The sequence below is a fragment of the Mirounga angustirostris genome, unplaced genomic scaffold (genome assembly GCF_029215605.1).
Source record: "Mirounga angustirostris isolate CCGP_5_RB_7025 unplaced genomic scaffold, mMirAng1.0.hap1 SCAF_3, whole genome shotgun sequence".
Taxonomy (NCBI): domain Eukaryota; kingdom Metazoa; phylum Chordata; class Mammalia; order Carnivora; family Phocidae; genus Mirounga; species Mirounga angustirostris.
In genome coordinates, this window is record NW_026991711.1 from 28,354,650 (window position 1) to 28,374,129 (window position 19,480).

Sequence of the window (19,480 nt, forward strand, 5' to 3'; positions counted from 1 at the left end):
TGGTTATGTCATCAGTTTGATAAAGTTAAATGTATTTCTATTGGTAGTAAGTTTTGGATCCCCTTCCCTTTCATTCTTGCTGACCTTTATTTTTTGAATAAATAAAACATTAACATGATTTGAAAGTTAAATTACATTAAAAAAGTATATATAGAAGACCTTTTCCCTTTGATCCCTGCCACTCTATCCCTATCCCCATTCTTCCCTCCCTCTTGGTATGTATGTATGTATTCTTTCCAGCGTAAAAGCATACTATATAATGCTCGTTAACACCTTGTTTGTTTGTTTGTTTTCACAGTTATTTCCTGAAAATTACTTCATATCAGTCCATAGAAATCTCAGTCTGGTTTCTGTATGGAAAACGAATTATAGGGAAATGAGTGGAAGTAGAACAATTTAGGAAGCTATTGTAGTAGTGTAGACCAGAAGTGATTGATGGCTTGGACTAGGGTGGTAGGACTGCAGATACAGAAGGAATGTGTGGATTAAACAGGAATGTGTAAAAGTTCTTTGTATAAAAAGTTTTTTATAAATTCAGGATATTAATTGTCACTTAAATTATTAATTACCATTTTCTAGATGCAGAAAGAATTGCTTGACACAGAACTGGATTTATATAAGAAGATGCAAGCTGGAGAAGAAGTCACTGAACTTCGGAGAAAGTATACAGAGTTACAGCTGGAAGTATGTTTCACCACAACTACACAGTATGCTAAAGAGGAGCAGATGTAGTCATGGTGGTCAATTTGAAAATAGATCTCCCTCATTCTAGTCAATAATTGTTGGTAGTCTCTGACATACATACTGGGAGTTGATATAGGAAAGAGAGAAGAAGTTAGCAAATTTTTCAGAACTGGAGAGAAAATCTTTTATTTAATGAGGGGTGGTAGCAGTTCTGCCTGTACACCCAGGTCCTTCCACTTCTGGTGAGTTTGGTTCCTTTTCTAATTTTAGTCTCTCCTTCTCCCTGGGACCAAAATCTATTAAAGTCTTTTCAGGTATTCTTACAGAGATATTCTGTGCATATATAGGCATATTATATTGAGTTACTATAAGGATCAGATTTTAGTGGAGAGCTGTATTAAAAACATGCTTACTTAAGTTTTGCCTATAGATGGTGCTGTGGATGTTTATAAAAGAAAATAAACTCTTTCCTTCTAATTTAGCTGTATGATTATATAAGAAAAACCTAGTGAAATTGATTGTTACAATGAGCATTTGTAATATTTAGCAAACAGATGTTTAAAAATCAGAATTACATTTTGAAGTACAGAGACATTAATGTCATTAATGCAGTTGGTACTTGTCTACATTTATGATTGATGTCACAATTAAAATTTTTTGTTCTTTAGATTATTTTGCCTTCATCTGAGAATTATGCTTTTTTCCCCAAATTTGTTAGCACCTTGGTGATTTTTTTCTAATAGGACATATTCTGAATTTAGTACTAGCATCCAGGTATTAAAGACTTAACATTTAGCAGCCACTGTGCTTGTCTCTATCTTGTCTGTCATAGAAAATCATAGGATGGTCTCTAAACCTGCATACATTTTGCATTCTCTGGAAACCCGATAGGGTTGCCTTTGTGTCCTGGCCAAGATAACAGGTTTTGAAAAAGATTTCTTTCATGTTAATATAGAAATTGTATTTTCTTTATTATGGAGATTACTTGCCTATGTTGGTGGCATTTTAAAAAAACAAGTTACTTTTAAAATTTTGGCTCAGAAATTTTAATAAATAAATAATGGTTCTACCAATATTCTTCATTAGTCTATGCTTGGTTTCTCTATCATGATATAACTAAATGCCAAATGGCATTTTCTGGTTTCCTTTTATGATGGCTAAACTTTAATTTGTAGTTACCATTGGAATATGCAGTAATGCAGTGTTTCCCAGAGTGTGTCATTGACAACACCAATTCCATTTTTTGTTAACAGGTTATTAGTGCAAAAAGCTTTTGAGGCCAAATAAATTTGGAAAAGGTTGTATTAAACATGCTTGTTGCCATAGGGTTTCTTTAGAGGTTTTTGGTTCTTGAATCCCTAAATATACATATTCAGTATTCAGTACTGCTCAAATTTATTTGTCCATGGACCCCCTTTTTCAGGGAACATTTTGAGACTGTGTTCCTCAGAGCATAAGTCTGTATATGCTGCTCCATTATGAACATTAATCCTTGGCGTGTGAAGTTTTTTATTTGGATTTTAGATTATTTTAGCAAGTGTTAAGATGAACTGCCTTGAGATGAAGAAACAAATATTTATACTTGTGAAGAGATTTGTCAGTGGTGCCTGCTTGACATTTCTACTTGGATATCTCACATCCTTAGACTTAACCTGTTCAAAATTGGAATTTGTCTTGCTCCTAAATTCCATCTACACAGTTACCCAAACCAGAAATCTGGGAATCTTCATTGATTCCTCTCTTTCCTTCATTATCCATATCAATTAATTACCAAGTTTTATGTATATTACCTCCAAATATATCTTAAATATGTTTACTTCTCTGTGTTGCCACCACTGTAGACGAAGCTTCCATCTTCAGTTGTTGGAGCTACTTTAGTAGCCTACCAACTTGTTTCCCAGCTTGTTCTTATCTTCTACTGTGTTCTTAAAACTAGTCAGAATAACGTGTTAAACACCGATTTGATTGCATCACTATGCTTTTGTGTTTAAAATGTTTTAACTGATTTTCATGGGTCTTGGGATAACATTAAAAATCCTTAATTGTGGTCCTTAAAATTTTTCATCATCTGGTTCTGCCTGTCTCTCTAGCTTCATTTTTTCATCCCATGTGGTCCAGCTGCACTGGATTTCCTGTATTCTTAGAAGTACCATGTTTCTTTCAACCTTGATTCCTTTGTTCATGCTGTAGCCCCCACCCCTCACCCTTACCTTTTTTGTTCTTTGTTTCTTCTTTGATTCATTGAACACATACTAAATATCTAGTCTGTCAGCTGCTGTTCTAAGTGCTGGGGATCAAGTAGAGAATAAAACAAGTAAAAAATATCCTCGTGGAGCTTTCATTTTGGTATCTTATTCATTGCCAATCTTTAATGTTCTTTTCAAGTCTTTAAAGCATTTCCTTATTCTTTGAGTTACTTCTCATTAATATTATTAAGTAACTTGGTTGCTAAATGTCTCTTACCCCTCTAGGATTTGAGTTTCAGGAAGGTAAGGACTTGCACATAGGAAGTGTTTGTTAAATATTTGTGCAATGAAGGAATGGTATACTATTCATATAGAACAATGGGATGGAATATAAGGTATTGTGCTACATTGGTTGTAAAATGATATTAGTATAAGTGACTAAAATGATGAATTTGAGATAATTATACCTACAGAAGTCAAGAGGCAAATACACTATTTAAAAGTTATAAGTGGAAAAATAAATTTATTGTGTATTATGTATGTTTTAAACTGAAGTAACATTTTAACATTCTGTATTATTTGGAAATCAAGAATTGCTGGTCTTTTTATGATACAGTCTGGTATCTTGGAAAGTAGGAACTTAGAAAAAGTCACATTTAATAATTTCAAAACATTGTTTAAAGTTATTTTGTTTTCTAATTTCATCAGCTACCTAAATTTGCTTTCACTTTAAAAACTAAAACTAACTTATATGAGATCCTTTCACAGGCCAGTATTTGAATATGATGTCAAATTGTATAAAATCGACTACTCTGACAAAATATATATATAATGTGGCTTGTGATGTTTAACTTGTGTGTCTGATCTCTTCAAGGCTGCAAAACGAGGGATTCTTTCATCTGGTCGGGGTAGAGGAATTCACTCAAGAGGCCGAGGTGCAGCTCATAGCCGAGGCAGGGGTCGAGGTCGAGGTCGAGGTGTGCCTGGTCATGCTGTGGTGGATCATCGTCCCAGGGCATTGGAGATTTCTGCATTTACAGAGAGTGATCGAGAAGATCTTCTTCCTCATTTTGCGGTACTTTCTTACTGTCCAACAAAACACATACTGATAATCATTGTTGGGGATAATGGATATTGAAGGGGAAATTACGAAAATATGAGTAATTTAAACCCATTAATCTGACCAAAGGGTTTGATTAATCCATAATAATCTTTTGCTAATTATTTAAAAAACAAACTGAGGGATTTTTTTGTTTAATTGCTATCTGAAAGAAATGTTGCTATTCTTTAACAGTAGGCCTTTCAGATACTGTGAAAGGAATGATTTAAGTTTTGCTAATTCAGAAGGGGATGTCCTATAGTTTAGTTTCATTTGATACATTCTTTGAAGAGAAAATTTAACACATCACATAGGCCACCCAGATTTTTTTTTTAATTAAGATGGACTTTTATTTGTTAATACTGTATTCTTGATTTAGCTGACCTTAGAAATGAAATAAGACAAAATTTTGATACATGATCTTGAAGTTGCCTTTATTCACTGGCAGGATATAATTAAAAGGAGTCAGTCTAATATAGGCCTATGAGAAAGGAGAATGAGATTCTAGTTCTGGCTAACCCATTATTTAACTTGGACTTCCTGGGATCCACTGGGCTCGTGTGCAGAAAGGAAATTATACTTGCCTAAAGGCCTTTTCAACTTAAATGTTGTGATTCTTAGTGATATCCCAAAGGTTAGTTACTAAAGCATCAGTCTTGCCTTTAGGACTATAGTAACTGCTCTGGAGATAGGAAATAACCAGTTCTTTACCTTCAAGGATTTTATATATATTGTTTTAACACAAAGCAGTTAAAGTAAACTGCAAACATAATTTATCACATCATCAAGCTAAATTTATTAAAAACTGTAAGTACTTTAGTAACTTAGAAAAGTATCTTTCACACAGGCATATGATGGAAAAAGGATAATACAGGAGAATTTCATGAGGTAGGAAAATTGGAGCTTAGATCTTGAAGGGACCATAAGCTTATAGATAGGTACACAAATGATTGAATCTTTTGGAAATTCAGATTTAGATGTTTGACAATTATATTCTAGGCTGTTAACAGAAGTTACAAAGGTGAAACTACTTTGTCAGGACATAGGGAATTATTGAAAGAAATTGTATATATTTAAGAAGTAACTAAAATGATTAATAAAGAGTCTGGAAAGTCCTATACTTGATGGCTTCAAAGGGAGAAATAAAGGAATCAGAGAGCTAGAAAGGATGTTAGAGATAATCTAGCTCAATTCTTGCCTGTTACCCACCCCAGCTTCCCCCGCCCCTTTCCGAAGGAAAGGAGATCCAGATAATTAAGTGTTTTGCATACAGTTATATAGCTAATCAAGAAACTAGCAAAGAATATGCTAAATCCAAATAAACCAGGTGCGTTTGTTATGAATGTATTTTAGTGAGAGTAGGGTGGTTTTGGTTTTATAAATATTCAGAGCCTTTACATGGAGATTCTTGCATGCATTTAGAGATTTGAACTCCTTTCAAAGTTAGTAATGGTAATGCGCATTTAAAAATAATCATTTAAGAATGCACGTTTAAAGTTTAGTTCTCTGTCTCAACCTGGGATTTGAACATGGGGCAAGTAACAGAGGAAAAAAAAAAACCCATTGACTGTTATAAATTGTGATTAACAAAATGCCTTCATTAATTTATACTGGAACCAGTAGTATTAATAATAAAAATTATAGCTAAAAGTTACAGAGCATTTATTTTGTGGCAGGTATTATTCTGAGTGCCTTATATAATTCATTATATTATGAGTTATCTCAACAACTCTGAGGTACGTACCTTTATTATGCTCACTTTAGAGATGAAGAAGATAAAACATGAAGAGATTAAGTAACTTGTTCAAGTTTACACAGCTAGTAACTGACAGCTGAAAGGAGCTGATTGATGTTAGAGTCCGTTATCTTTACAGAAATTTTCGATATGGGGAATGTGTGTGTGTGTGTGTATGTGTGTATTTAATGAGATCATAGTTATTTTGGTTTTGGCTAAGAAAGATGGAAGGTATTAGTAATGATAAAGGACTAGAATTTTATATGCTAAAGTTTGCTGTTTAAAGGAAATATGATAAAGGAGAAATCCTTCTACATACAGAAAAAATAAAATCCAACAAACTAAAAGCAGGCATAATTTAATTTATTTAGTTTTTTTTTAAAGAGTGTGGAGTGTAGAGGAGTATGTAATAGGAGTGAAAGCAGGGTCAGTTCGAATGTTAAAAGACCTGGACTCTCCTGATATTTAACTTAATTACTTTGGGAAAATTATTTAAATCCTCTGCATCTTTTTTTTTCCCACCATCTTTGAATTGGGAATGACACAAAAAACTCCTAGAATATCCTGAGGATTAAATATTCTGTTTTAGAAGGAATTTAGCATATTCTAGGATTGGAATAATGAAGGAAGGGCATTAAGGAAGCCCAGTTATGACCATGGTTTCATTTTTTTAAAGAACAGTTCATTCAAGTATAAGTTTCCCTAATTCAAAAAAGTATAGAGTTGTAAATAGGACCATTCTTTATCTTATAATATCAAGTACTAAAATGAATTATTCATCATTTTTTCTGTTAATCACCATGAATTGTTATATATTCTGGGTTACATTTATGGGTATTTTAAAAGCCATTAGGATTTTGGATGTTTCAAAATATTTATTTGGAGGAAATACTTCTTTTTAATTTAAAGCAATATGGTGAAATTGAAGATTGTCAGATTGATGACTCTTCACTTCATGCAGTAATTACATTCAAGACAAGAGCAGAAGCTGAAGCAGTAAGTATTAGAAATCTAATTTGTTGAAAATTCAGATTTAAATGTTTTATAAGTATTGCTTTTAAGTCTTAATATAAAAGAAATTTTTTTAACTTACTAAATAACTACACTTCAACAGTAGATAGATTATGTGAAGTAATTCATGGCCACAAAGAATGAGCAGTTAGGCAATTCTACTTATAACATGATGTAATTAGAATAGTCACCAAGTTGAATATTAAGTTGTATTGTCTTGAGACACTAGCAGTTCTCCTTCCTTTCTCTTTCACAGGGGGTAGGGCCACCCGACTTTCCATTGTCCTTTTTCTCAGCTGGCCCAGAACATAGTCTGCTTTGGCAGAAAGTGTGATGAGAGATAAGGTAGAAGCTGAGATATAATCCTGATGGCAGATCTTCTAAAGCATCCCTCATATGCTACTTCCTAGTCCCAGTAGGCTGAACTCTAATGTGTCCCTAGCTCAGCATATCCCCAACTAAGCCTCTGTAACTTTTTGCCCAAGGCATGATAACACTGCTCTAGGTTTTAGGGTCCTTTTAATATAGTTGTCTTAAACCATGTATCTTGAATTGTCTTTACAAAGAATGAGTATATGCAACCTTGTCTTTCATCTGGGTTTAAAAGATTAAACAGGAAAATGGGTATGAAGTATGGGAGATTGATAGGAACATTTTTAGCCCTGTGTGTTCTTTCTTCAGGATTGTAGAGAAATAGATGTACCATCTTGTCCTTGGAAAAATGCAGTAAGAGTTCCAAACAGTTAACCTAATGTGAATGGAAGAGAGTAGTATGCTTTTCAGAAGTTTTAAGTGGATTGTGGTCTAAAGTTTTAAAAAACTTTCTAAATTGATTTATCCTCTTTGTAGTGAATACTTCCTGATAACACAATGGTACCTAGCCTGGTAGGAGTTGCTCTTGGAGCATTGTAACCAGTAAAAGACTGTGGGTCTGAAAAGTCTCAGTAAGTGTTCAGCTGGGGCCTTGTAATAACTAGTGTCAAGATGAGCAGTGTAGGAGGTGGATGGTTTTATAGAATAGGAGTTCCTGGTCTTAGAGTTTTGTTTTTTTAAATCTACTTTTGGGTAATCTTTCACTTTAAAGATCCTTTTTGAGAGTAAAAAATGTTATTGATGGGAGTTTAAAACTCATAAACTTGTATGTATACATGTTACATTAAAAAATAGATCTTTGATCAAGTTTTTTCTCAAAGGTATTATTGAGTGTAAGTTAAGAATAAGCTTCCTTTAATTGGGGGCTTCAGTGACAATTTTTAGTGTAATGTTAGGTAGCTTGAGTAAGTCTCTTTTATGTTGTATTTTCTAGGCAGTAGTCATGAAACAGTGGTAGTTGTCATTGTACAAATGGTTAAAAGTTTGTTAAAACGTCTTACTTATGTAGCTGAGAGAAAAAAACCTTTTACCTCTGAAATAATTTTTGAAAGTTTGGCTTTTGGAAAATTTATTGATATACCTTCTTTCTTGGGTGTTGCTTTTTCCACCTCAGATGTGTATATATGTCCATATATATATATTTATACAATGCATATATTTTCCAAATGAGTAGCAATCAATTCGAAAGACTGGGGTTAATGTATGACAAAGACTTTAAAACACTGAATTATATGGAGGTTGAAGAAGTGACAAAATAAGTTAGATCTAATAAGAACTATCTTTTCAGAGTAAATACAAATTTAGTTGGAATTACTTAATAGCCTGAAAGGAAGAACTACCATTGCTATGATAAACATTTGGAATTAAATTATAGAAGTTGTTAATCCATAATTGTTTCCTTAAGCCAAAAAAATTCTTAAAATTTTGTAACCTTCTATTGTAGAAAAGAGTAGAAAATTAAGTTGAAGCTTATCTTCTACAAGCAGGATATAGGCTAAAGCAGTGGTTTTCAGACTTCTGGATTTCAGGGACCATTGAAGTTTGGTAATTTAAAAATCAGTGTGTTTGACATAGAGGCGCCAGTTTTTAATTTTGCTAAGGAAGAATGCTTAAAAACAGATTTCATGTACGCTTACCATCGTTTTATAAAATAAAGAAAATTTTAACACTGAAAATGTAAGAGATTATAAACTCAAGATAAATGATAGGCCTTCCCAAGAAAAGAAAATTATCAACCTTTTCTAATGTTTATTTCCAAATATTTCTTTGTTCTTATTTTCTGAACCGTTGTCCTAGATGAGCGAATGAATGTCTCTGTATTTTCTGTAATCAATAGATGGCACAGTAAATTTCAAAGTGAAAGTACAAGATAAGGTACTTGAGACATTCATATATGACTGAAAAGTGAGAAGTTTTCCCCATATGGATGTACCAAATTTAATCAACCATGTTGATGGCCTTTAAATTGTTTTTATTCTTTTACAGTGCAGCAGTGAATATTTTGATGCATATTTCTCTGTGTACATATGTAAATATGACTATAAGATATATTCTTGATACATTATTGTTGGATGAAAGGATATGTGCATTTAAATTTTTGATGGATAGTTCTGAAATTGCTCCCTTCATTCCCCCCCTCCCCATATAGGTTGTACCACATTTGCTTACCCACCAAAGATGTATGAGAGTGCTTTTTCCCCACACGCTTGCCATAGTGTGTACTCTGCATAGTGGTTTGCTTATATAAAATACATGGGTACATAAGCCGCAGTATGGTATCAATTTTATTTTGGTAAAAATAGCAACTCATTTCAGTTTTAATACACTTTACTCTTATTAAAATTGAATACTTTCATATTTGTTTAAATGCTCTTTATTTCTCTTTCTGTCAACTGTTAATGTCATTTGTCTGCTATCTTGCTGAGTTCTATTCTGATTTTTTTTCTTCAGAATTTTTTTTCTAGAAAATTAGCTCATAAGTTCTAAACATTTTAATGAAAATTCATATGAATTTTATTTGGTGTAAGGTGTGAAATAGGGAGCCTACTTGATTTCATTGAGTAAAAGCTAGTTTCCCAGACTTAGGTGAAATACCCTTAGTATGTAAAAATTTTCCATGTTTATTGGGGCATGTTTGGGATTTGTTCTCTTCCATTGATCAGTTTTCTTTCCATGTGCCTCTTCCGCATGGCTTTAATTAAGCTAAACTTTATATTTTAATAGTTTGTCAGGGCTCTTGTTTGGATTCCCTCTTATTATGCCCAGCTATTGTTCATTTTTAGCATCTTCCTGGTAGATTTTATAGGTTTATTTTCTATGTAAGCTTTAGAATAAACATACCAGGTTCTAAAATGAATACATTATGGGAGAATTAACATCTTATGATACAAATATTCCTTTAGAACATCATTGTATTTCAACCCTTTATTCTCTAAGAGCATTTAGAGGTTTTCTTTATATATATATGTAAATTTACATATATATACACATATATATAAAATCGATATAGGTCATGTACATATGTTGTGGATTACATAATATATAATATACAATGTAAACATAATATAGTAGTATATAACATGTAAAATATATATAACATGTATAATTTCTTTATATAAATATATAAATAAATATATTAGTTTTCCCCCAGTCATTTAACTTCTAATTACTTTAAATGAGGTCTTTTTTCCCACTGTATTTTCTCTTGATTGTATGTAGAAAAACTATTTGTCTGTTTTTATTAAATATGTAGCTGCCATCTTACCAGATTATCTTTTGATAGATTTTTAATTTTGTTGTCCTGGATTTTTCAGGTAATCATATCCATCTTTAATGTTTATCATAATGTTTATAACTTCTCACTTTCTGTTACTTGTTAGTACCTTTAGAAAAATGTTAAATAACAGTAGTAGTAATTGTGTCTTTACTCATGAAATGTCATTCATTGTCTTCGTTGTGAAATGAATGAAAATAATAAATGAACGAAAAAATTTCTAATAATTTTAGTATTATATATGATGCTGGCTTTTTAGATTAAGGTAGAATACAAATAATTTCTGGTTTTTTTTTTTTTTTTTAATTCCTGTTTTTTGAAAACTGTAGAGATTTTTGAGTTTGGTCAGAAATGGATTTCATCATCACTTTTGTGTATTTATAGAAATATGAGGGGTTTTGTTCCCTCATCTATTTCTGTTGTTTCCTGAGATTGAACTGAATATTTGCTTCTGGTACAGATTCCCCACTGTATTATTGTATTTTTCTTTGATAAATCCCTGAAGTCTGAAGTCTGTTCCTTTTTTTTTTTTTACTTTAAAAAATTTATTGAAGTATAGTTGACATACAATGTTATATTAGTTTCAGGTGTACAGCATAGTGATTTGACAGTTCTCTACATTACTGAGTTCTCACCATGATAAGTGTAGTCACCATCTATCACCATACAACATTATTACAATATTATTGATTATATTTCTTATATTCTTCATCCATGTGACTTATTTTTTAACTGAAGTTTGTACCTCTTAATCCCCTTTAGGTATTTTGCCCATTCCCCAATCCATCTCCTCTCTGGCAACCGTCAGTCTGTTCTCTGTATTTAAGAGTGTTCATTTGTTTTGTTTTTTAGATTCTACATATAAGTGAAATCATACGGTATTTGTTATTCTCTGACTTATTTCACTTAGCATAATAACCCTCCAGATTCATCATGTTGTCGCAAATGACAAGGTTTTGTTTTTTTGTTTTTGTTTTTTTTTTAAAGATTCTATATATTTATTTGACAGAGAGCACACGTAGGCAGAGCAGTAGGCAGAGGGGGAGGGAGAAGCAGGCTTCCCGCTGAGCAGGGAGCCCGATGACGTGGGGCTCGATCCCAGGACCCTAGGACCATGACCTGAGCCGAAGGCAGACGCTTAATGACTGAGCCACCCAGGCACCCCGATTTTATTCTTGTATTTGTTTGTAGCTTTAATTCAGTCTTCAGAAGTAAGATTGGTTTGTAGATTTTGTTGGGGGGATAATATTTTCATCAGGTATCAATATTACCTGGCTTTATAAAAAGTAATTGAAAAGTTTTCCATCTTTTGTGCTCTGAGTTAATTTTAAGTAGCATTGGAGATATATTTTCTTAAATGTTTAATAGAATTTATCTGTGAAAATATCAGGGTCTACTGATTTTTGACCATGTATCTTTTTGAAATCTTTTTCTTTTCTGTAGAAAGGATTTGTTTATATTTTTTTCTTTTAAAGATTTTATTTAATTGTCAGAGTGAACACAAGCAGGGGGAGCGGCAGGCAGAGGGAGAAGCAGGCTCCCCGCTGAACAAGGAGCCCGATGGATGAGGGACTCGATTCCAGGACCCTGGGTTCATGACCTGAGCCGAAGGCAAATGCTCAACCAACTGAGCCACCCAGGCGTCCCTGTATATTTTTTTCTTTCTGGCTTTACTTTGGTACTTTGGTAGTTTTTCATTTAGATTATCAACTGTTTTCATTAAGATGAACAAAGTTAATTTTATCTTCTTTTGAAGTTATTTCCCCCACTTTCCTTTCTTATTTTGTATAATTTTACATTTAGCCCCACTTCCACCTTTATAACCACTACCACCTTGCTCAAATAAGCATCCTGTAGAATACATTTAAACATGATGTTTTTATTAACATTTTATAAGTAGTTACAAAGTTCATTTTTTAATGTACATTTTAATAAAATGGTTGCAGAACTCTTGAAGCAACTGCCACAGTATTGAAAAGCATTGATCTAGTTGATATTATACTGTTAAGCAGTAGTAAGACAGTATGATACTGGACTTGGCCAAAAAATTCCAGAGGTCATAAGGACAAAATAATGTCAGAATAACCAAGAATATTCTGAAAAGAATGAATAGTGATACCAAATTCATTATGAAATAAAGAATTAATATAGTAATGGTATGGATAGATAATAAAACAAAATAGAGTTCAGAAAAAGACCTAAATATATAAAAGAATTGTAGAGGATTACAAGGAGATATTTTCTTTAAGTCAGGAAATTTAAATTGACTAATCTGTAAATAATGTTAGGACAACTGTTAGGAAAAAATTATACATTATGCCTTTATTTTTGGTATCAAAATAAGGGGGCATAAAAGTTTTTTCTTTTTTCAATACATATGACTAGTAAAAAGCTAGGGGATTCCTAAAAGTAATCTTAGTGTGGAGGGGGCTTTTTAAAGGACTGGCACAATCTGGAAGCCATGAAGGTAAACACTGATAAATTACAGTACATGAAAATGTAAACTTACTTACGACAAAAAGAACAGCAGCAACCCCTTTCCCTTCAATAAAAACATGCACTGTAAACAAAATCAAGATCTAGTTGAGAAAAGAATAGTTTGCCAAACAAATAGGACAAAGTTCCACTCAAGAAATTAGTTTAAATATATTTGGTGTGGGTGTGTGTGTATATAAATAGCCATTCAAGAAAAGTGAAAAATCTGTTGGTATGGCTATGGAAAGGGTCTGTGAAATAATTGGATTAATAATATAAGAAAGAAGGTGTACAGACCAGTAAAGTATGTTCCCATGTACATATCCTACATATTTATATACACAAATCCTCTTACTATGTGCATAGGACTTTTTTTAATGTGTTGCAAGATTTTTTTCCCAAATTCTTCATAGGATAGTGGTTATCTCTTCAGGATGGGACAGTCATGGATTATGATATTTTACATTATATAACCTGAAATTTTTGAATTTTTTAAAAAATAAAATGGATGGATTGTATTGTTTTTTCAAACTTTAAAGATTTTATGTTGCAAATTACCTAAAATAAATTTGTATATTTAAAAAGCAAGAACTCAGTTATCTCAAATTTATACAGCCAAATAGTCAAAAATTTCTAATGGAGAATGTTCATAAAATGTTAAATATATCTAGCTTTGAAAATCATCCTGTAAAATATTAAAATAAAAACTTGCGAGGGTTGTAGACTCACCTTATAAATTTGAAGATATATGTGCTAAATATAGAGATTTACAGTATTTGGTCATCAGAAATGTTTGTCAAGAACTTATTATAGAAAATGTCAGTAAAATTTTTGGCCTTTTTTAACTGGATGAAAAGATGAGCTTTATGAGTAGATATTTGGTATGACACTTGAATTCCTTATAGTAATATATTTTTATGTAATAGTTCTGGCTTTAAAAAAGTACAAGTTGTTTTTAAACTTAAATATCATATATAAGTACTTAAAAAATTTTTTAGTTACATGACACTGTGATGAGCCCATGGACTAAAAACTCCTGAACTGCATTTTAATAGGTATGAAATCTCTTAAATTTATCATAGATTTATATGTGCAGATTTAAAATTTATACCTGGAGACTTTAATATTCACACAACTCATGGTCAGGTGTCATTGAACATGTAATTGTTTCTAGATTTCACATTATGCTATACTTTGAGGTTGTGCTATAAATCTTTTGTGACTGAGTTATTCTGGTATGTTGCTAACATGGATTTATATCAGTTCATGTTACTTTAATTTGAACGCACGATTTCCTAACCAGCCATTTAATTTAGCAAATACTAAGTTTAACTTTTATGTAGTTCTGAAAGCTTTGTAGGAAGTATGTTAGTTTCAATAGAAACATTCAGGGGTTTTTTCTTCATGGAAATACTTAATATTTCGTAAGAGTTGATATGTCAAACATCGTATATTTAAATACATTGTGATACTTTAAACTACTGATGTAATTTTAAAATAATGTGATACCTTTCACATGCAAAATTATTTTTATATTTGTTAAAGGTTTCCAGTTTGTAGTTACTATATATGTCATTCATAAATTAACAAGAATTAAAATGCAATAAAATACATTTAGCCTGTTGATCCTAATTTGGACTTCAATTCAGAACCTACAGCCAGGATCTTGAATTGCCTTGAGATTGTTACCTCGAATAGCCATTATCATTGTATTATAAACATGTAGACATAGTTATAGTCAGATGCTGGCCATTCATATAATAGCTCTGCTCAAGCATGAGAAAGTGTTCTTGTTTTCTTTTTAGAAGTATTTCCATCCACAAAGCTGATTTTAGAAGTAAATAACCATTAAAAGTAAATTATAAATTGTAATAATAAATAGTAAATGACAAAATAAATAACCACAAAATATAAATGGATAGGTGTCTTCACTTTCGTTTTACTAATTTAAATATTAGGTACTATAACATTTCATTTTTTTTCTCAGAAATTATTAATGTTCTACATTCTAATGTTCTTAATTGTTTTAGGCTGCAGTTCATGGAGCTCGTTTCAAAGGGCAGGATCTAAAACTGGCATGGAATAAACCAATAACTAATATTTCAGCTGTTGAAACAGAAGAAGTTGAACCTGATGAAGAGGAAGTATGTTTGTTTTTTTTTTAATTCGTTTTGGCCCTTAAATGTTCACATTTTTATATGAAATGTGATTTTATGGCTGTGATTTTAACATAAAACTTTTATTCCTGAGCCATATTCCAGGCAGGGGATGTCAGATAAATGCAGACAACTTTAAATTTTCTGGATTAATGAGAACTATGGATTGCTAATCCAAAAAAAGAAAGAAAGAAAAAAAGAAAGAAAATCTTATATATATTCAGCTTTCATTTACTTTTAGAAAACAGTAATTATTCTTTAGATTTTTATCCACAGGAAATCTTGTAATATTTTAAATTTTAGAGAATATATCCTACTCATTTGCTTTATTAACATTTCAGGTTTCCTTTATTTTAATTCATACTGTTTTAGTTCGTTAGAATGAATGCCTGCTATATGGTAGATACTGTGATAGGCACAAAAATGAATAAGACACGGTCCCTATCATCAAGGAGCTTATAATCTGGAAAGGGGGGTGGTGACGACACATAAGAAACTAATTATAATGAAAGGCAGAGTGATACGCTCAATAAAGATTTGAACAATACGCTGTGGGAACCCAGGGGAAGGAGTAATTATTTCTGTCCAGAAGAATCTTGAAGAAGGTGGTGACAGTGGAGCTGAACCCTAAGTGATAAAAAAAGCTTTCCATAAGCAAGAGCTGGGAATGGGAATAGAGTTGAGAGAGGCATTTTAGGTGTGGAAGAGGAATAGGTGTGGAACAGTCCATTTTTCTTGGGTACAGCAATTAGTATGATGGCTGAGAGGTGTGAACATAAAGAACAATGAAGTGGGAGAGCCCTTTGAAATCATAAACATAAAAATAACTCTATTTTGTTTGATCATGAAATAAGCTGTAGGAAAAAGTTGAGGTTAATAAATAAAGGTAAGGTGGGGAAACAATGATTCCATGTTTTACCTTTGTTAGATTTTCGTAATGGCACTTCATTTTGTTTGAAGAGCATTCGAGGCTGTTATACATATCCATAGTCAAATGCAAGAATAAAATGTGTATTTTGAAACTCATATACATGATTTGTCATTTTATGTTTTAGATTATACCTTTGTCCTTCCATGAGTTTGAATTGAATGGGGAGAAAAGCAGGAGAGCTCCTGGTATTAGGTATTTTGAAAAGTTTGAAAAGCAGTCTGAGAAGCTTTTATGAAGGGAATGGGGAAAAGCAAGGAATGCTATAAAAGAAATGTTTGTTACATACAGCAGAAAGAAATATAAATCTATAAATCTTGATAGACATTTCTACAAGTTATTGGTTGATTTAGTGTCCAGGGTTAGACAGGGTAAGTCAGAGAAGACTTAAATTGATGTTTTCGTTTTTTAAGCACTAAAGGTATTGCGCACTGTTCTGCAGGTGTAGAAGATGGCATAATTTGATCAAGTGAGGCAGGAGAAATGGCATGTACAAGGGCTTCCTTGGATATTGTTTTAGTGCCTGTTTGATATAAGCAATAGAATAGATACTGTAGAGAAGCCACTGAGTGGATAAAGTTTGCTTTTCTTTGTTCTTGAATATTGTAGCTATAGAAATACCTTTTGTATTCGCCTCTGTTGAGAGAAATCAGTATTTAAAAGTGTCACCTTTTTTCTTTTCTTTTTTTTTTGGGTAAATTCCTAAATGCATTTTAACCTAAAGTTTCAGGAAGAGTCTTTGGTGGATGACTCATTACTTCAAGATGATGATGAAGAAGAAGAGGACAATGAATCTCGTTCTTGGAGAAGATGATTTGACTGATCATTGATCTGCATATGCTAGAACTCTACCTGTGTTTCATTAGTATTATCTAATGTACTTTTACATATTTGTAAAAACAATTTTTTTGGTAAAATGTGATGAAGATGGATTTCACAAATAGACAAAAGAGAAGAAAACTACCTTCTGATCCTGTATTTTGAAAGATTGATGTTTGCATTTTATTTCAGTAAACAATTGCTAAAGACATCACACTAGAAACATATGCAATGTTTTTATTACATACTTCTACTGAACATTACGGAATTCTTTGGGTTCTTTGTAATTTAAAGAATAGGTCTAAAAACTTACGACCAATACTTGTTACAACTTAGAGGATTTTGTTTTACTCCAAATAAGGAATGAATTTGCATTTAAAATCTTAATGAATGTTTTCAAAAATGAATAGATAACATAGTACTCTAACTAAAGTCTCCAAGTTATGTATTCATAATATTACATAGTAGTATGCTTAGGCTTTACTATGTATTAGCCTTTTGTTGGACTTGTGTATGTATTTTACCATATGGGTTTTAATGATAACGGTGTATGACTGCTTTGCATTTGAGTCCTTATGCATTCAGATGTTAAAAATAAAGTGGAATGGTCTCTTGAAAAGAAAAGAAAAAAAAAAGGCAATGACAAAAAAAAAAAAAAAACCCACAAAGGCCAAGACAATGTTCCTTGATTTTAAAAAAGAAAAAAGAAAAGAAAAAAAAAAAAATTAAAATAAATAGACCATTCCAGATGGTGATCTACCCTTCCCCCCAATTATCACAAAAGGAGCTATAATCACTAACTTATTAATAATGGTTACTGGTACCTTTACAATAATGTACAATCCAATGTTAAAAATTTATACCACTTCAGTTTGGTTTGATCCTATAAATTTTCAACAGATGTCTTAAAATTTAAAAGCAGGCTGATTAGTTTGGAACCAGACTTCAAGTAGAGCTAACATTTGGTGAATAAGAAAACATCACATTACATTTTGGATATATGAAAGAAAACTTGACCATTTGAAGATGTATGAATAAAGAAATGTACTATAGATACTACTTTAGGAAAACACTGTTTGGTAAGTGTTCCAGTCTGATATTTTAAGTGTGCATTTCCTATACTTGTATAAAAATCTTTGACATTTGCACCAGTATTGTGATTTTTAAGTGGATTTCTCTGGCAAATGAACGTGATCGTTGAAAGTTGATACAGCAGTTTCAGGAAATAAATGCATCTTTGTAGAATGAGGGGGTGGGAGATTACATATTTATCTTTCAAAATTCATCATTTCAGTTGCAAGTGTTTCTGCCCCTCCTGAGATTACAGTGATTATATTCAATGTCACATTAAAAAAATCACTTTCTTACCATACTGAGGTCCTCACAGTCACAAACTGTAATTCCAACACCATAATCCTCTATCAGTGGGGTAACTAATGGATTCTGTTCCTCTTTTATTTTTTCCTCCCGCACTTAGGGTTAAAATTGTATATATGTTCTTGATGGTAATACTATCTCATAGGAATGTTTTGCCTTGCAGTTGGTACATGTATTATATTTAAAATTTCAAAATTGATTTCTTTTGTCAAAAGTGACTTTACTCAAAAACTTCTTTACTTAGATCTGTGATATATTTTTATGTAGTCTCTTGTATGTTGACTATGTGCTATTCTGATTCATTAGGTAAGTTTGTTTTCTTTTCTTTTTAGTAGTCGTGAAAGGTGCCAAATTGGCAGAGGCTCACGTTTCTTCTCTTTACACCAAACAGGTATTATAAAGAAAGAAAATCTTTCAAAGGCCAGTTAAATCTCCATGCTGATTTTTGGCTTTATAATTTTACTAGTAAATTTTAGCCTGATTTTTAAAAATTATTGTAAAATTCCCTTATAATGTAATTGAAATTACCTCCTACTTATTTAAATCCATAAATAGCTTATCAGTTTCCCTAGTCTTAAATTCTCTAGTAACCTAAAATTAAAATGTTTTAAACCATGTCGCTTTGAATGAATCAGAAAACAAGTGTGTTTCTATTTTGTCCCAAAGAATGAGGACTAAATATTACATTCCATTAGGTTCACAGTTACATTTTTATTATCATTAAGATGATTTTAACTATAAATATTAGTACTTGGTTGCTATTGGATTTTTGAAATTAATGAATATGCTTATAAATACTAGTACTCTGCATGTACTTCCATGTGTTCTGATTTAAAACTTAAGGTATCCCTTTGAAGTAGTTGCTAATTCCCATTTTACAGATAAGGAAACTTAGGCTAATAGAGATGGAGTGACTTGCCCAAAGTCACAGCTAGTGAGTGAAAGGACTAGATTTGAGTGCAGGCATTCTGATTTCGGTGCCAACTTTTTTTTTTTTTTTTAAACTCTACATTGCTACTCCTTCCTAATTATTGATTGAGCATGAGATTGTGTTTGCAGTAAATGTGGTAGTTCTTGCACAGAATTGGTAGACTTCTTGGTCATTAGCCAGTTCATACCTTTACCCTCCCTTCTAAACAGCACTTTGTTCATATCTCTGTTATAGTACTTATGTTGTAATATAATTTATCTGGTTTATATGTCTGTCTTCCCCACTAAATTATAAGCTCCTCTAGGAAGGGGACCATGTCTTATTCATCTTTTTATCTCTAGTGATTATCACAAAACCTGGCTCATAGTGGGCACTCAGATGTTTGTTGGATGAATTAATGAATGAATGCATATATAAATCTCCAATAATGGAG

At 32.0% G+C, this 19,480-nt stretch overlaps 1 protein-coding gene across 15 annotated transcripts in view; it reads left to right on the plus strand.

The window, feature by feature from the left end:
* The window catches only part of RBM26 (RNA binding motif protein 26), a 257,474-nt gene that overhangs the window by 59,895 nt on the left and 178,099 nt on the right, over window positions 1-19,480 (plus strand). For 7 of the 15 annotated variants that reach the window (XM_045869589.3, XM_064585960.1, XM_045869592.3 and 4 more), the window contains 5 exons: window positions 580-684; window positions 3,745-3,945; window positions 6,614-6,700; window positions 14,867-14,980; window positions 16,645-18,334. In XM_045869589.3, coding sequence (XP_045725545.1) covers window positions 580-684; window positions 3,745-3,945; window positions 6,614-6,700; window positions 14,867-14,980; window positions 16,645-16,734 — 597 coding nt within the window. In that variant the 3' untranslated portion in view covers window positions 16,735-18,334. The other 8 variants (XM_064585954.1, XM_064585959.1, XM_064585955.1 and 5 more) reach the window with 2 other exon arrangements.